This window comes from Lissotriton vulgaris, chromosome 2_1 (genome assembly GCF_964263255.1).
Source record: "Lissotriton vulgaris chromosome 2_1, aLisVul1.2, whole genome shotgun sequence".
NCBI classification, from domain to species: domain Eukaryota; kingdom Metazoa; phylum Chordata; class Amphibia; order Caudata; family Salamandridae; genus Lissotriton; species Lissotriton vulgaris.
This window is the reverse complement of record NC_141687.1, coordinates 759,815,938-759,830,026: the sequence shown is the minus strand read 5'-3', so window position 1 is coordinate 759,830,026 and position 14,089 is coordinate 759,815,938. Positions and strand designations below refer to the sequence as shown.

The 14,089-nt window shown below is 42.6% G+C and overlaps 1 protein-coding gene across 1 annotated transcript in view; it reads right to left on the bottom strand.

Annotated features, from left to right (window-relative positions):
* LOC147731106 (uncharacterized) overlaps positions 1-14,089 on the bottom strand; it is a 485,394-nt gene that overhangs the window by 350,435 nt on the left and 120,870 nt on the right. Inside the window, exon 5 of the mRNA XM_086956073.1 lies at positions 9,063-9,218. Within this exon, the coding sequence (XP_086812199.1) occupies positions 9,063-9,218 (156 nt within the window). The remainder of the gene's footprint in view (positions 1-9,062; positions 9,219-14,089) is intronic.

Below are 14,089 nucleotides of genomic sequence, written 5' to 3'. Positions count from 1 at the left end.
GACCTGATCTGGACATCAGTCCCGATGCTAGGCCCCATTACTATATCGCCCTGCATATGGTCGGATCACCACTTGTTGCAGGGTAGAATAGTATTTCCAGGGCAAAGCGTACCGCATACCGCTGAGTGGCAGGTCGTGAGAAGGTGGAACACAATCAATACTGACACACTCATCTCCACTCTAGAGAGACTACCACCTCACCTTAATAGACAACCAGAGGATGACACTGAGGCAGCTAGTCTCAAACTATCACGAAAACTAGAAAGCGTCATTGAGGTGGTGGCACGAAATTGGAGATAAGGAGAAAAGTGCACCATGGTTCAATGAGGGATTAAGGCTCTTGAAACGCTCCCTGCGTCGGACAGAGAGAGCCTGGCGCAAGGGGTATGATTCCGACAGTCAAACCTTATATGCCAAAGAGCTAACTTTATATAAACAAGCTATTAGGGCTAGGAAAGCTGAGTTTTATGAAGACAGAATTGCAACCTCTCATAATCCCCAGAAAGAAATATTTAAGGTTCTGTCTGAATTGAGGAAAAAGAAGGAACAGCCCCCCTCCTTCTCACAAGAAGACTGCCAAAAATGTCAGTCTTTCTTTACTACTAAGATAGCTGATCTGTTGTCCGAAATTAAGTCGACCCCCAGACTGGACTGTCCCGACACTCCGACCAAAATTACCCCAACAGTCACCCAGCCCCTTACCTCAATACCCTTACTCACTAAAGAAACCATTAGAACAGTGATGGGCCAAGTTAAATCAGGTTCACCGGCGGACCCGTGTCCCCCAAGGGTTTTTAAACAAGCATGGTTAGGCCTGGAGGACGACATACTATCACTCCTGAACAGCTCACTAACAACAGGACAGGTTCCATCCAACTTCAAGGAGGCCCGCCTAATCCCCCTTTTGAAAAAGGCAGGGGCTGATACTAAGATCCTGAAAAATTACAGGCCCATTTCACAACTACCGTTCCTAGCTAAAATCTTGGAACAACATGTATTGCCCACCCTCTCTCAACATCTAGAAAATAATTCCCTATTAGAGCCCAACCAGGCTGGTTTCAGGGCCCACCACAGCACGGAATTGGTCATGCTTTCCGTGCTGGACGACCTGAGACTTAAAGCGGATAGGAAAAACCCGTGTGCCCTGGTGCTATTAGACCTCTCCGCGGCATTCGATACGGTCAAGCATGACCGATTGTTGTCGCGGATATGGGACCTTGGCATTCAGGTCACCGCCCTTGCCTGGCTGACATCCTTCCTTGAGTCACGGGTCCAGAGAATGCAATTGGCTAACCTGGTATCGGAGGCAGCAGGCATTACATGCGGAGTCCCTCAGGGCTCGGCATTATCACCTTTATTGTTCAATGCATACCTGCAACCCCTCATCTCAACATTAAATCAGATGGACTGCAGTATATACAATTATGCCGATGATACGCAGATTATCATTCAAATTGACAATTGTCCAAGGGCATACCAGAGAATGCAGAATATTCTAAAATTCACTGTGAACTGGATGACTCATTAAAAATAAATCCCGATAAAACTGAGGTGTTGGCGATCACAACGGCATCCAGCCCCTGGAACGATCTCCTCTGGCCGACCGAATTAGGGCCATCCCCAATACCAGCTGAAGCAGTGAAAAGCCTGGGCCTGATCATTGATGCCAACCTCACTATGTCTGCCCAGGTCTCAGCAGTAGTGGGTACATGTGTGGGGCTAATGAGACAACTACGGAAACTATCCCCTATCCTGACGGTAGACACGCTCAGAAGAGCAGCATCAGCACTGATTCTGGCACGTCTGGATTACGGCAACGTTTTGTATGACAGTATCCCTCAAAAGTTGTTAAGCAGACTTCAGATAGTCATGAACGACACCGCCAGGTTGATCTTCAACAAACCTAGAAGGACTCAGGCTACCTCCCTCCTCCATAAACTCCATTGGCTGCCGGTGAAACAGTGGGCTAAATTTAAGGGCCTATGCATTACGTATAAAGCCCTGTACGGACAAGCTCCAAAATATATCAAGAAACGTTTAGTTCCATACGCCCCAAGTAGGAATCTACGATCAGCAGATGCTGCTCTGCTGACTTGTCCACGTTTTAAACTTTCCTCCTTTGGAGGATGCACTTTCTCTCATACAATTCCCAGTGCATGGAACAAACTGCCAGAGAGCCTGCGCAAAGAAACAAATCTCCTACCTTTTAGAAAAAAGCTAAAAACTGTGCTGTTTCAGGAGGCTTGGGGTAATGTCTAACTCTCTCCCCTGTAGCATTGTGCTCACTTTCTGCAAAGCGCTTAGAGACCCCTGGGTGATATAGCGCTATACAAATCCAATATACAATACAATACTATATGTTTTCACTAGATTCAGATTCAAAAAACTTTATTCGGATTACCTGGTATCCATAAAAGCACAGCAGCATGACAAATTATTTAACAGTGATATTAAAATTCATTAATGATAAACAGTTTGTGGTTATGTAAGACAACAGTTCATACATCAATTTCATAAAATAGTGATACATAGATATAGGAGCTCAGGGGTTGGGCATCATTTTACGTGCTCGGGTGGCGATTTTCAAAAAAGTGCTAGTGCCGAAGACCAACTCTTCGTCGGCCAGAGTGAGGATCCACAAATAGGCATTGTTCAGACTAATAGGCCTCTGCTTTTTAAAAAATGGAGTTAAAAACCACTTGGCATATTTTAAATAGTATTTACAAAGAAACAAAAAAATGTAAAGTAGTGTGTCCGCTCACACCATAACATGGGCAGGTGCATAATCAAGATTAGGGTGGTAGCCAAGGGGAAAACATAACACAAATTTAACAGTACCTGCTCTTAGACCGAATAAAAGGCTCCTTTCCCAGTGGTTCATTGGTAAGGTGAGATAGATGGGTAGGGGAAGCCTTTGCTGTTCTTGGTCATATAGCTTGAGGCAAAAGATTTTTTAGATTCCATATCAGTCCTTTCTGTGTTATATAACGAATAAAGTGCCCTTTTGAGCTCATTTTTATGCAGTGTTTCAGCTGAACTGGGGATTAGGAAAATACTGCCTTTATTAACACTACATAAACTTTGGTACACTCCAGACAGCCAAGGGATATCCATTCCTTTCTCACATTTAACACAGTCGCTGATAATCTCTCTAAGTAGAGAAGCAGCCTGATTCTTACAGACCAATAGCCAAAAAAGAGCAGGACGGGCATTAATAAAATCATTGATTTAAATTAAGTTCCCTGTGGCAAATGATTTCTGGAGTAGAGATTGGGACACCCAACAGCTTCCTGCAAAACCTATTTTCTTCCTGCTGAATGCAGGAGCTGTTTGCGTTACCCCAGATCTCAGCTTCTTAAGTGGCTACTGGGACACATTGTGATTTAAATTTGTTTAGGATAGCTAAAATAGCCCATGTGTTCTTTGGACAGGGGAGGCTAAGGATGGATTTAATGGCCTTTGAGAACTTGCTCCTGGAGTGAGCCAAATGCTCAGTCCATGAGCTGTTCGCAGCAAAGACCACACCAAGATAGGGAAAGATACTAGTGGTTGTCAGTTTTTTGCTACCCGCAGTAATAGAACTTAGCTGGTGCTTTCCGGGGCCGCTAGACATTATAAAGGATTTTTTTTAATTTGACGCATAGATCTAGGCTGCCCATATAGTTGACAAAGGTCTATACTAAGATGCGCAGAGAGTTTAAAGTGCGGCCTATGAGGACCGCATCATCTGCGTATAATAGTACCGGAAGTGTTTTCCCATTAATTTTGGGAACGTATGGGGTTGTGGATTTCAACAATTTGCTAAATCCATTAATGTAAATAATAAAAAGGAGGGGTGCCAGAAACTCATCATTGTCTGACACCCCTTCCTATCCTAATGGCTCCAGAGACCTCACCACCACTGCCAATCCTTAGCTGGGCCTGAAGATCTTTATGGCGATGCGGCAGAAAATGTACCAAAGGTTCATTCAGTCCCTATGCCAAAAGTATGGACTAACGCTTTGACCTATTAACAAGGTCAAAAGCGGAAGATAAATCCTTAAAGGCCAAATAGACTGGGGGGGATCGCATGATAATACTCATGGCCCAGGTGCTTGGTATCAGAGCATACGGTAAGTTATTGAAAACATTCAGAAGAAGCGGTGCCCAGAACTCTGGTTTCCACTTCATCAAATATATACGTAACCCATCCGGTCCCGGGGCCTTATTCGCAAGGCTCCAGTGGATAGATTTTTCCACCTCAGACACGGTTATTTGTATGTTAGACAGTGGGCCAAGTTCATACTGGTCTGACCCTTGTGGGAGAGTTGCATAGATTTTTGAGAAGTGGCTTTCCAACGACTCACTCGAGATGGTACAGCTAACAGGGGTTAATAACTGGCCCCTAGGTCACAGATCCCTCACAGCAGACCAGAATATGTTTCCCTTTTTTATAGAGACAGCCTTAGATGAGGCTTCCCAGCGGTTATTTAAAAGTGCTCTTTTCCGATTAGAAATCGCTGTATTATACCTCTGCCTAGCCATTTTCACATCTGCAGTACACCTTGGGTTAGATGATAAAGCCCTACACGGTTTCCTGTTAGCCTCGAAACACTCGAGATCGAACCATCATGGATCATTTTTTGCCCAGGGGATAGGTTTCGACAAGGGAGTTTTAATTGCCAGACAAAGTTTTGTAAAATCCTGGACTGCCCTGGATTTGGTTCATAAAATGATAGACATGAATTAATAAGGTGCATATTATCCTTCACTAGTGACTGAAACAACTCGCCACTGTCAACACCCCTCCATATTAATCTGAACTTATCAGTTGAAGGTATTACATTCCTGGCCCAAACCAGGGCGGGGCGCCAGTCTCAAGATTATTTTAAGTGCGTTGTGGTCCCCATGGCTCGTGGCAATAACCTCTGCGGCCATTAGGCGATCCACAAGAGGGGGGGGAAATAATAATAAAATCTATGGTTGTGGAAAAACCCCTTCCTCTGAATGTAGGTGCTTGGCGGTTAATAGCATGTATTACACCCGGAGGATCCATAATGTTAACAAGATTGTGCACACACAGGAGAGTAGCCAGTTCTGCACCCCTGCGGGAAGCAGGACCTGGGTTGAATATACCTACACCTTGTGACATATCTCTAAGTTTTGCATTAAAATCGCCACCCTAGAGAATCCCAATAACCCCATCTGAGCCTTGCTGGCAGTCTAAATTAGAGATAAAATTCCTGTTAGGAATGCAATGAAAATCATTATTATAAAAATGTATCAGGTAAAAAGAAACTCTCCTTTTATATATCAAAATTTGGAAATTATGGCTATTGGTTGGTAAAACCTTAAAGCTCCCTCCAGCAGCTGCATTAATCCCAATGAATAAACCCACTGACGTTCGGACAAATTTGGAGGTGGGGGCTACTATGCTGAAACAGTGAAACCCCTCAATATGTAATTCATGGGTGGCCCAGGTCTCTTGGAACATAACTACATCTTGGTCCAATATTAAACGCAGCTAATCCTGATCACCAAGCCTTGACTGTAGACCTGCTACGTTCCAACTTAAGACAATCAAATCGGTGTCGGTTTTGACCTTGTTTGTGGGTTGCAAGACAACGGGCATATCAATGGGAGCTGCAGGTGTGGTGCCTGAAAGGTTTCCTACCTTATTATGATTGATTTGCCGGTGAAGATAATTGAATATTTATTGATTGCAGTTCAGCGTGCATATCGATATGGGCTACTAGTACGGAGCCTAAGGAGTTTTCTACAGAATGAGGTTGGTCTATTAATGGAAGTGGTTGTCAATCCTGGGCATCCAGATTAGAAAGGGCCTGAAACCTATTGGTTACCGGAGGCAAAACATAAGCATTCCAAACGGATGTATGCTGTGGTTTATAAAAGTAACCTAAAGGGAGCGGACTGATACTAGAATTTAGTGTAAGTGTAAGTGGTTGCTATCGGATACTTAATAGCCGACGAAGCATTTGGGGCCTGCGGAAATTAATAACAATGCCGTCACCATTTATATCCTTAGGGGAATGACCAACCCACCCGGCTCGCCTGACCATGAAAATTTCATTCATGTCAGAGGGCTGTGTTTAACCAACCAGTCCACTGACTTCTTGCGTAATTCTACCCAGGACTCCCTCTGATCAGCAGTGTGATTTGGGACACCAGCCAAAACCAGCACATAGGGACAAGAAGCTGGAGGTAAACTCAAAACATCAGCATTGGGTCCCATGGCGACTACTAGGACTGTCCGCTGCCATTGTGCCTACACTTGGATTGCTTATATTAGAACCAAAATTGGTGCCAAAGTGTGGATACTTGAGATGACTGCTACCTGGATCTGGGATATTTGTATTAGACACTCGAGGCATATCTTGTATATTCCTCTGCTCATGGTTAGGATGTAAAACAGGGAGGTTATTAGGATTACCACATATTAGACATGAATTAGCTGTTGAAGTGTCTATATGCAGGGTAGAACTTAGCAATTGTAAATCGGACCCATGGTTTTTAGGAGTCGGCATTGACAAGGTTCCCCCCTTAGCATTATCTAAAACGCAGTTCTCATTAATACTGCTAAATTTGGCCATTATAGAGTTCATCCTTTTCAACTTTCCCCATGGAAGATCAAAATGACTATCAATCACCTCCTTGATTTAGGACAATGCAGTTTGAAATATTTTCTCAACAGAGGTTACAAGGACAGCAACCCCGACATTATCTGTACCAATGTCATATCCTGATAGATTAGAAATGATATCAGTCTGGGTACCCGTAGAATTAGTTGGAGTAACAACAGGATCAGATGTGGAATTGGCAGATCGGGAGCATTTAGCAATTGTTGTTTTAGAAGTACCTGCGGTCCGCTTCTGTTTATGAGGTGGTGCTTTCGTCTTAACATTTCTTTGGGACTTGGCAACCTGTGCTCGAGTATTGATACAGGACACAGCTGGAGCAGTCATATTAGGTACATCCTGATTTAGTATGGCAGGACTCGGGAAGGCAGATTGGCTCGTGGTGGGTTTTTGGGGAGATGGATGTGGTGTGCTATCTGAATTAGGACCGCCTAGTGCTAAACAAGTCTGTAGCGATGCAGGATCCAGGGAAAGACGGCATTCGGTAATTTCAATTTCGTGGTTCAACAAGGATTCCGCCCTCAAAATAAATGCATCTAAAGTCCCGGCTACTCCCTTTCGTTTGTTCATGTTGTGATAGCAACTCTAGTGGGCCGGATACCCAGATATCAGGATGTAGTACAACACAAGTGGCAGACCAAGAATAGCAATGAGTTTCACGTTACCTGGGGACTTGTATAGAAGATAAATGCCAGGCAGTAGATGACAGAGGGATGGCCCAGCCCAGCCTCCTCTGGGCTCTGACGGGCATGGATGGGCCTGTCCTTGCCCGGGGTTTGCCCAGGCACGCCCGCGCGGGTCCCGTGCTGCGGGAGGGCTGCTCGCTATTTATTTGGCCTCCTGGTCCCGTGGCGATGCGATCTCCAAGCGTTACCCAGCCCTGCTGGGAGTTGTAGTCTTTGGGGGCCGTTCCCCTCACGGCGTGGTCCGATGGCAGGTGAACCGATGAGCCGTTCCCCTCCGGGCTGGGATGAAGACAGAATGTTGAAGGGAAAAGCTGTTCCCCTCACAGCTATAGCAGCAGACTGGTGAGCACGTCCCGCGCTGCGGGAGGGCTGCTCGCTATTTAATTGGCCTCCTGGCGCCGCGGTGACGCGATCTGCAAGCGCCACCCAGCGCCTGCTGGGAGTTGTAGTCTTTGGGGCCGTTCCCCTCATGGCATGGCCTAATGGCAGGTGAACCAATGAGCAGTTCCCCTCACAGCTGGGATGAATACAAAGTGTTGAAGGGAAAAGCAGTTCCCCTCACGGATATAGCAGCAGCCTGGTGGACATTTTACTATGTAGGAGCCTGTTTTGGGATTTTCTAGGTCTATAGTAACATCTGAATGTTACTTTTGATTACTTACTTTGGTTTAAAGTGTCCCTGTTTTGACCTTGTCATTGTTTGACAAATACATTGGAGGTCTCAATATTATAGATGATCATTGGTCAATACCTTGCTATTGATGATTCTCTCTGAAGGTTTGCACTGGCCTGTAAGTTTATTTGGAGTTTTATATATTAAAACTGAAAAACTGTGAAATGTGCAAGTTATGGGTAAGACCACAAATCAAAACAGCCATGCAACTCATAACTCACACACCAAATACAGTGTTTGTGTCGTCATCCTTAAAATGACAGTTGTAATTAAATATGTTGAAAATAATCTTACAGATGCGATTACATATCAAATTACATTTACCACTTTGAAAGAGACAACTGTGAATAACATAATAATAATTGGTTTGGATATTTGTTCCTATTTAATTAGTTTCCATTTATGTATTTTTATTTATTAGTATAAATATTTTGAGGTCTGAAACTTTACATTTTCCTGAAGTCTCTTTGGGTCACAGTGAAGGTTTTGTTTTGACATCGCTGGTGTTCTACATAGTTTTATGGCTGACTCAGTGGACTCATTAAAAAAAGGTGTCAGCATCTTGACACCATTGCTGCTGTTAGCTTAAAATATATCGGTAACTTAAGCTAAGAGTAGCTGGAATAGACCCAAACCTACATGAAGCTGCTGACTTCAAAATTGGAATACTCGGTCTCTCTTAATTAGTCTATTTCTTAGTAAGGATGTTTCTGTTTTAAAGGTCACCTTGGAAATCACTGACCAGTAATTCATATTGATCTATGAATAAGTATTGATATCTTTTCTGTGCTAAGTTTTGTTGATTTTTCTTGGTCCATATTTCCTAGTAAAGTCCCTGTCAAAAGTTAATTAGTTGTCTGTTGGTTTCATGAATGTGGATGGCCTTAGGTTATGATCGGGCCACAACCACTTGTTGGTGTTCCTGGCTAGATGTTAGTAGTGTTCATTTGGAATACAATGTATGAAGATTGAGATGGATCCCTATGTAACCATGATCATTGCTGTAAGTCATGGATCTATAGGATAAAATGAATGCTCTAACCTATAAATTATGACTGGCCAACTCACCTTCAACTGCAGTCATTGCTGTCAAGGGGATGCAAGAGCGTCCGTTGGAAGATATCTGGTAACCATGGTAACAGAGACACCTGTAGCTCCCAAGACTGTTCCTACATTGCTGCTGGCAGGGTCCAGGACTTCTGGATCTAGAGCATTCATCCACATCTTGAGTATATTGTAAACAATGAAAAAGAGAGAAAATGCCAGAAATAATCCTCATTGGATGAATAAATGTACTGATGAAGCACACGGACTGTCAATGTTTATGGGGCACTCGGAGAAAGCTAATGCAAAAGACTCAGACAATCCCAGAAAATGGAATTACAGTAACACAATTTTGCACCATCAGAACTTTGTGCCTTGGTTATAACATCCACATAAATTAATAACCCACTCCCCAAGTTGGTTGAAGATTACCGTCATGTGGTCAAAGCTGCTGAAATATTATGGGAGAAGGCCCAACAAATACCAAAGAGAAGCAGCTTGTGTTGCAGAAAGTACAAAACTTCATGTAGCATCTAATTTTTTTGAACAAAATTTGTAGTAGGCAAGGTTTTTTTTATATCTGTCAAACTTAAAAATCCTAGCAGATTTTAATGATTGCAATAAATATCCCATGCCCCATAAGGTCAATGGTAATTGAAGTCAAAGGTACTGTTAACAAGGTCAGATCATATCAACCTCTGCACATAAGCATTTTAATGCAGGGATCGGAATTTTGAGTTGCATGACGTTTACTGTACCTGGTAATTAGTGAGTGAGATAAACCCACACTTTTACCCTGGTACATCAGTAGGCCAACTCAGGGCACGAAAAATCCTAAAAATTGCACTAGACCTGCAGGTCTAGTAACCTACACAATTTCCTTGAACTAACTGAAATGCACTTGACCTCTGACTCTGAAAGCTGAGCAAATGTGAAAAGTTAGCAAGATTTAAAAGCATTTTTATTGCTCATTTACTTTGTGAGCAACAAAGATGCCTTTAAATCTTGCTATCTTGTCGCATTTCCTCTGCTTTCGGAGGCAGAGGTCAAGTGTCAGTTTGTCTTCCTACTCTGCCCGAAAGGGCTATTAGGACCTAAAAATAGCTCTTCCTGAATGAATCTGACTTGCAAATGCGAGCGGTCAAATGGATTTTTTGAGCCCTATTACAATAGTAGTGCTCGAATTGGAGTTGCACATCCAAAAATTATAGTTGCTGTAGTAACAAAAGTCAATAATGAATTGTATGTATTGGCCTTGTATTGTATTAAGTAGTGCTCTTCCATTATTACACCATGTTACCAAAAGATGCCATTTACAATTATACCCAGAACAATGAGAGAACAACATTTAAAACCTAACATTAGGGGGCTGATTCACAGAACTAATCTGAGATAAAATCCTAAATTTACTACTTTTGTTATTCACAGAAGGCAATTTGTCGTAGTAAAGTTAGGAGTCCTAACTTTACTACTACTAATTGCCTTCTGTGAATACCAAAAGTAGTAAGTTTAGGATTTTATCTCAGATTAGTTCTGTTTAGGATTTTATCTCAGATTAGTTCTGTGAATAGGCACCGAAAAGTCATTAATTACTGTTTGTAGAAACTAGTAGAAAATGTTGAGGCTGTTTTTGTATTGATGGTGATTTGATGAACCAACATTGGAGTACATAAATTGCTTCAAAAACAGCTGACACATTTTAATTTTCTCAAGGCTGTCAATGAATGACAGTATATTTATAATCAATTATTGGCATCACCTAAAACAAAAGTATAGTATAAATATTTGAAAAGGATCAAAGCATACCTACATGTTATATGAAGTATCAAGGTTAAGGCCAGATGCAGCTTAAGCATTTGTGTATTACTTTAAGTGCCAATTCGTGAGCAATGCGCTTTCAAACTAGGAGATTATAATCAAGATTGGAAACCTAAACTGTTTGTTGAAACAATCTGCTTAGAATAGTGAAAGGAAGTAGAATTAAACAGCCAAGAATACAGCACATAGTAAGATGTGGCAATGAGTCCAAAAAACTGCATATGAAACATTGCATGTTAAGGTTGATAGAGATATTGAAGAAGCGATTGTACCTCTGGCAGTAGAATCATTTGTGAAATTACATTTGCAGTTAGAAACATGCAAAGGGGTAGCATGTTAGAGATTTGGAATAAAGTTCATGTGAAGACGTAAATATTTACTAGTCTGGTGATTGCAATTTGAGTCGGTGTTGTAGTGCTATTGTTAACACAGGGTGGAAGTAAACTGTGTCTGTACTGGCCCTCATGTATGTAATGAGAAGAAAATATGAGGTGCGATATCAAGCGGAAATGGAAAGGTGTGTAAGGGAAATGAAAGACTAGGAGACCTATGTTTCATGACAAATAATTGATCTCATGCTACTGATTTACAGGATTTCAGCTAGCAACATACCGGAAAAGAGTCTGTGTGTTTTTTTTATCTGAGAGGTTCAAGAAAGTCTGAGAAGAATTGGAGGCTATGGACTACTGGCTCTTGGTAGCTGCTCACACACAGATAGTTAGAACACACAGTTCCAGGTCAGAGGCAGTAGAGGGAGTAAAGCACTCGCTGATCACTATGAATATGCTACGAATTAGCAAGATGGTGCCCAGCAACTTTTCATCTGTTTAATGGCTCCCATATTTCTTTACCTCCACTTTTGTCGTGTTGTTACAACCCTCAGTACGTATTTCTCACAATATTTTTCAAAGAAAGTGTCAAAGTGAGTCTTGTTGTACATGGGAAATATCAGGGTGAACGATGAAGCCGGGGCTGAGAAAAAGAGGGGCTCAAAAAAATATGTTTTCCATGTTAATTCCCATTGACACACCTGCAACCCAAACCACTGGACAGCATTAAACCGAATTTGGCAGGAAGGTAGATTTTGGTTCACAGATCACACTTTCAGTTATCTGGCGTAAATCCGTAAAGTAGTTTTTGAGAAATTTCTAAAAGAAGCATATCTGGGAAAGCGGCTTATTCACAATTAGTTTTGAATGTGTGCACCAACAGGAATTCCGTGATTGACAGTTGGCAACCTGAGCAGAGAGTTGTGGCTGGCATTTTACCTCATTGCAGCAGTCCCAAGGGCTGTAACCAAATGGCAGAAAGTGGCACAAGGGGCCAGGTTGCATGTGCCCTGATCCCACAACAGGATGGTTGTGTTGTTATGAGTATAATATGTTGTTATGTGATATTTCCGAATTCGCCGCGACTATGAGCACATTCCGTGTGTAAAGTTGCAACAAATTTGGCTCTGTGGCTGAGTAAGTGGGTGTGTGAGTGGTTGAATGGGTAGGTCAATGGGTTTAGGAGAAGTTGTGTGGGGGTGTGTGTGGTTCTGTGGATGATGTCATCAGTAATGTCATTTGAGATTTCATCAGTGATGTCACTGCCGATGTCATGACTGATGTAATATGTGTGGTCGTAAGCAGTGCATTGAGGGGTCGTATTTTATTGTTAGCACACCTAACTATACCTGCTGAATTTTACTGCTTTAGTACGAGTGAAATTGGAGCCTAACTATAACGTCCCTGTAACCTTTGATTTTTTCTTTCCAGTGGATTTCAAAGGTTTTTTTTACTTTTGTTTCTTAACTTTACTGTTTCTGTAACCTTCAGTGTTTTCCAGAGCCTTTCTAAGGTTTTTTTATGTTGTTTCCTAACGATAATGTCGCTGTAACCTTTGATTTTATAAGTGAATAACTGAGATTTTTAAATTTTTATTTCCTATCTGTAATCTTTGACAGTGAGTGTGTGAGTGAGTGCATGAGTGTCTAAGTGGGTGTTTGAGTGTCTGTATGGATATTGTAGTGGCTTCATAAGTGTCTCGCTTGCTGTGTGAGCTAATGTTAATGTTAATGTTATACATATTTTTGTAAAGCGCAACGTTCACCGGATAGGTTTCTTGGCGCTAGAGGGGACGGGCTCCTGATGAATCAGTGGTTCAGATTAAAGGTAGGCTTGTTGAAAGAGCCAGGTTTTTAGTTGCTTTCTAAACTGGGAAAAGGTACAGGTAGTGTGAATTGCAAGGGGAATAGAGTTCCAGAGTTGGGGGGCAAGTGTCGAGAAGCGAAGGCCTCTGTGTTTTCTGGGCCTGGACCTGGGAATGATCAATAGGGATTGGCCAGCAGATCGGAGAGTGCGGAGGGGAGTGTATTTCTTGAGCCTGTTGTGAATGAACTTTGGGCGGGCGTCAGACTGTGCCTTATATGTAATACAGCCAAGCTTAAAGGCACCACGTTGGCTCACCGGGAGCCAATGCAGTTCCTTCAAAGAGGGTTTTACATGCTGGCGGGTAGGGAGGTGCAAAATTAATCTGGCGGCCTGATTTTGAATGAGTTGAAGGCGCTGTGTTTGATATGCCGGGATGCCCACATAAAGGGAGTTAGCATAATCTAAACGGGATATTATGAGTGCTAAAATAACCAGGGTTAGCGCTTCTGAGGAAAGGAATCTTTTTATTCTCTTGATTTTCCACAGAAGAAAGAAGCAGACCGACACAACAGAGCTGATCTGGGATTGCATTGACAGATCATTGCTGATTTTTACCCCCAAACTTTTTACCGTAGGGGTGGAGACAGGCGTGAAGGACTGGGTTTTTGCTAAGACCCAGCGGTGCCAGGGATAACACCTAAAACCTTCGTGGGTAACCTGTTCCGGCGTACAAATAACAGAGACACGGGGCACTTCCTTCGGCGTCAAAGATTCGAGGTTTATTACTGCAGGGAACACAGAAGTCACAAGAAGTACAACATGTGTAGGTTCGAGGAGACTGCTTAAAATTGCATCTGTGGATCGCTCCTCTTATACAGTTTTCGAGCATAGGATAACATGGTGCACAAAGGTTTACAACTTGGTTCCCATCGTAAAAGACATAAGGGGTCGCTTTCATGTATTCAAGGCCCGGAACATAACTACAGTAACATTTGGCGGTTCCCAACTGTAAAAGTACATCTTCCCACCATTAGTACTTTCCAATCAGCAGTAAACGAATCAAGGAAGAGACAGAAACAGGTGCAGAGGAAGACGGAA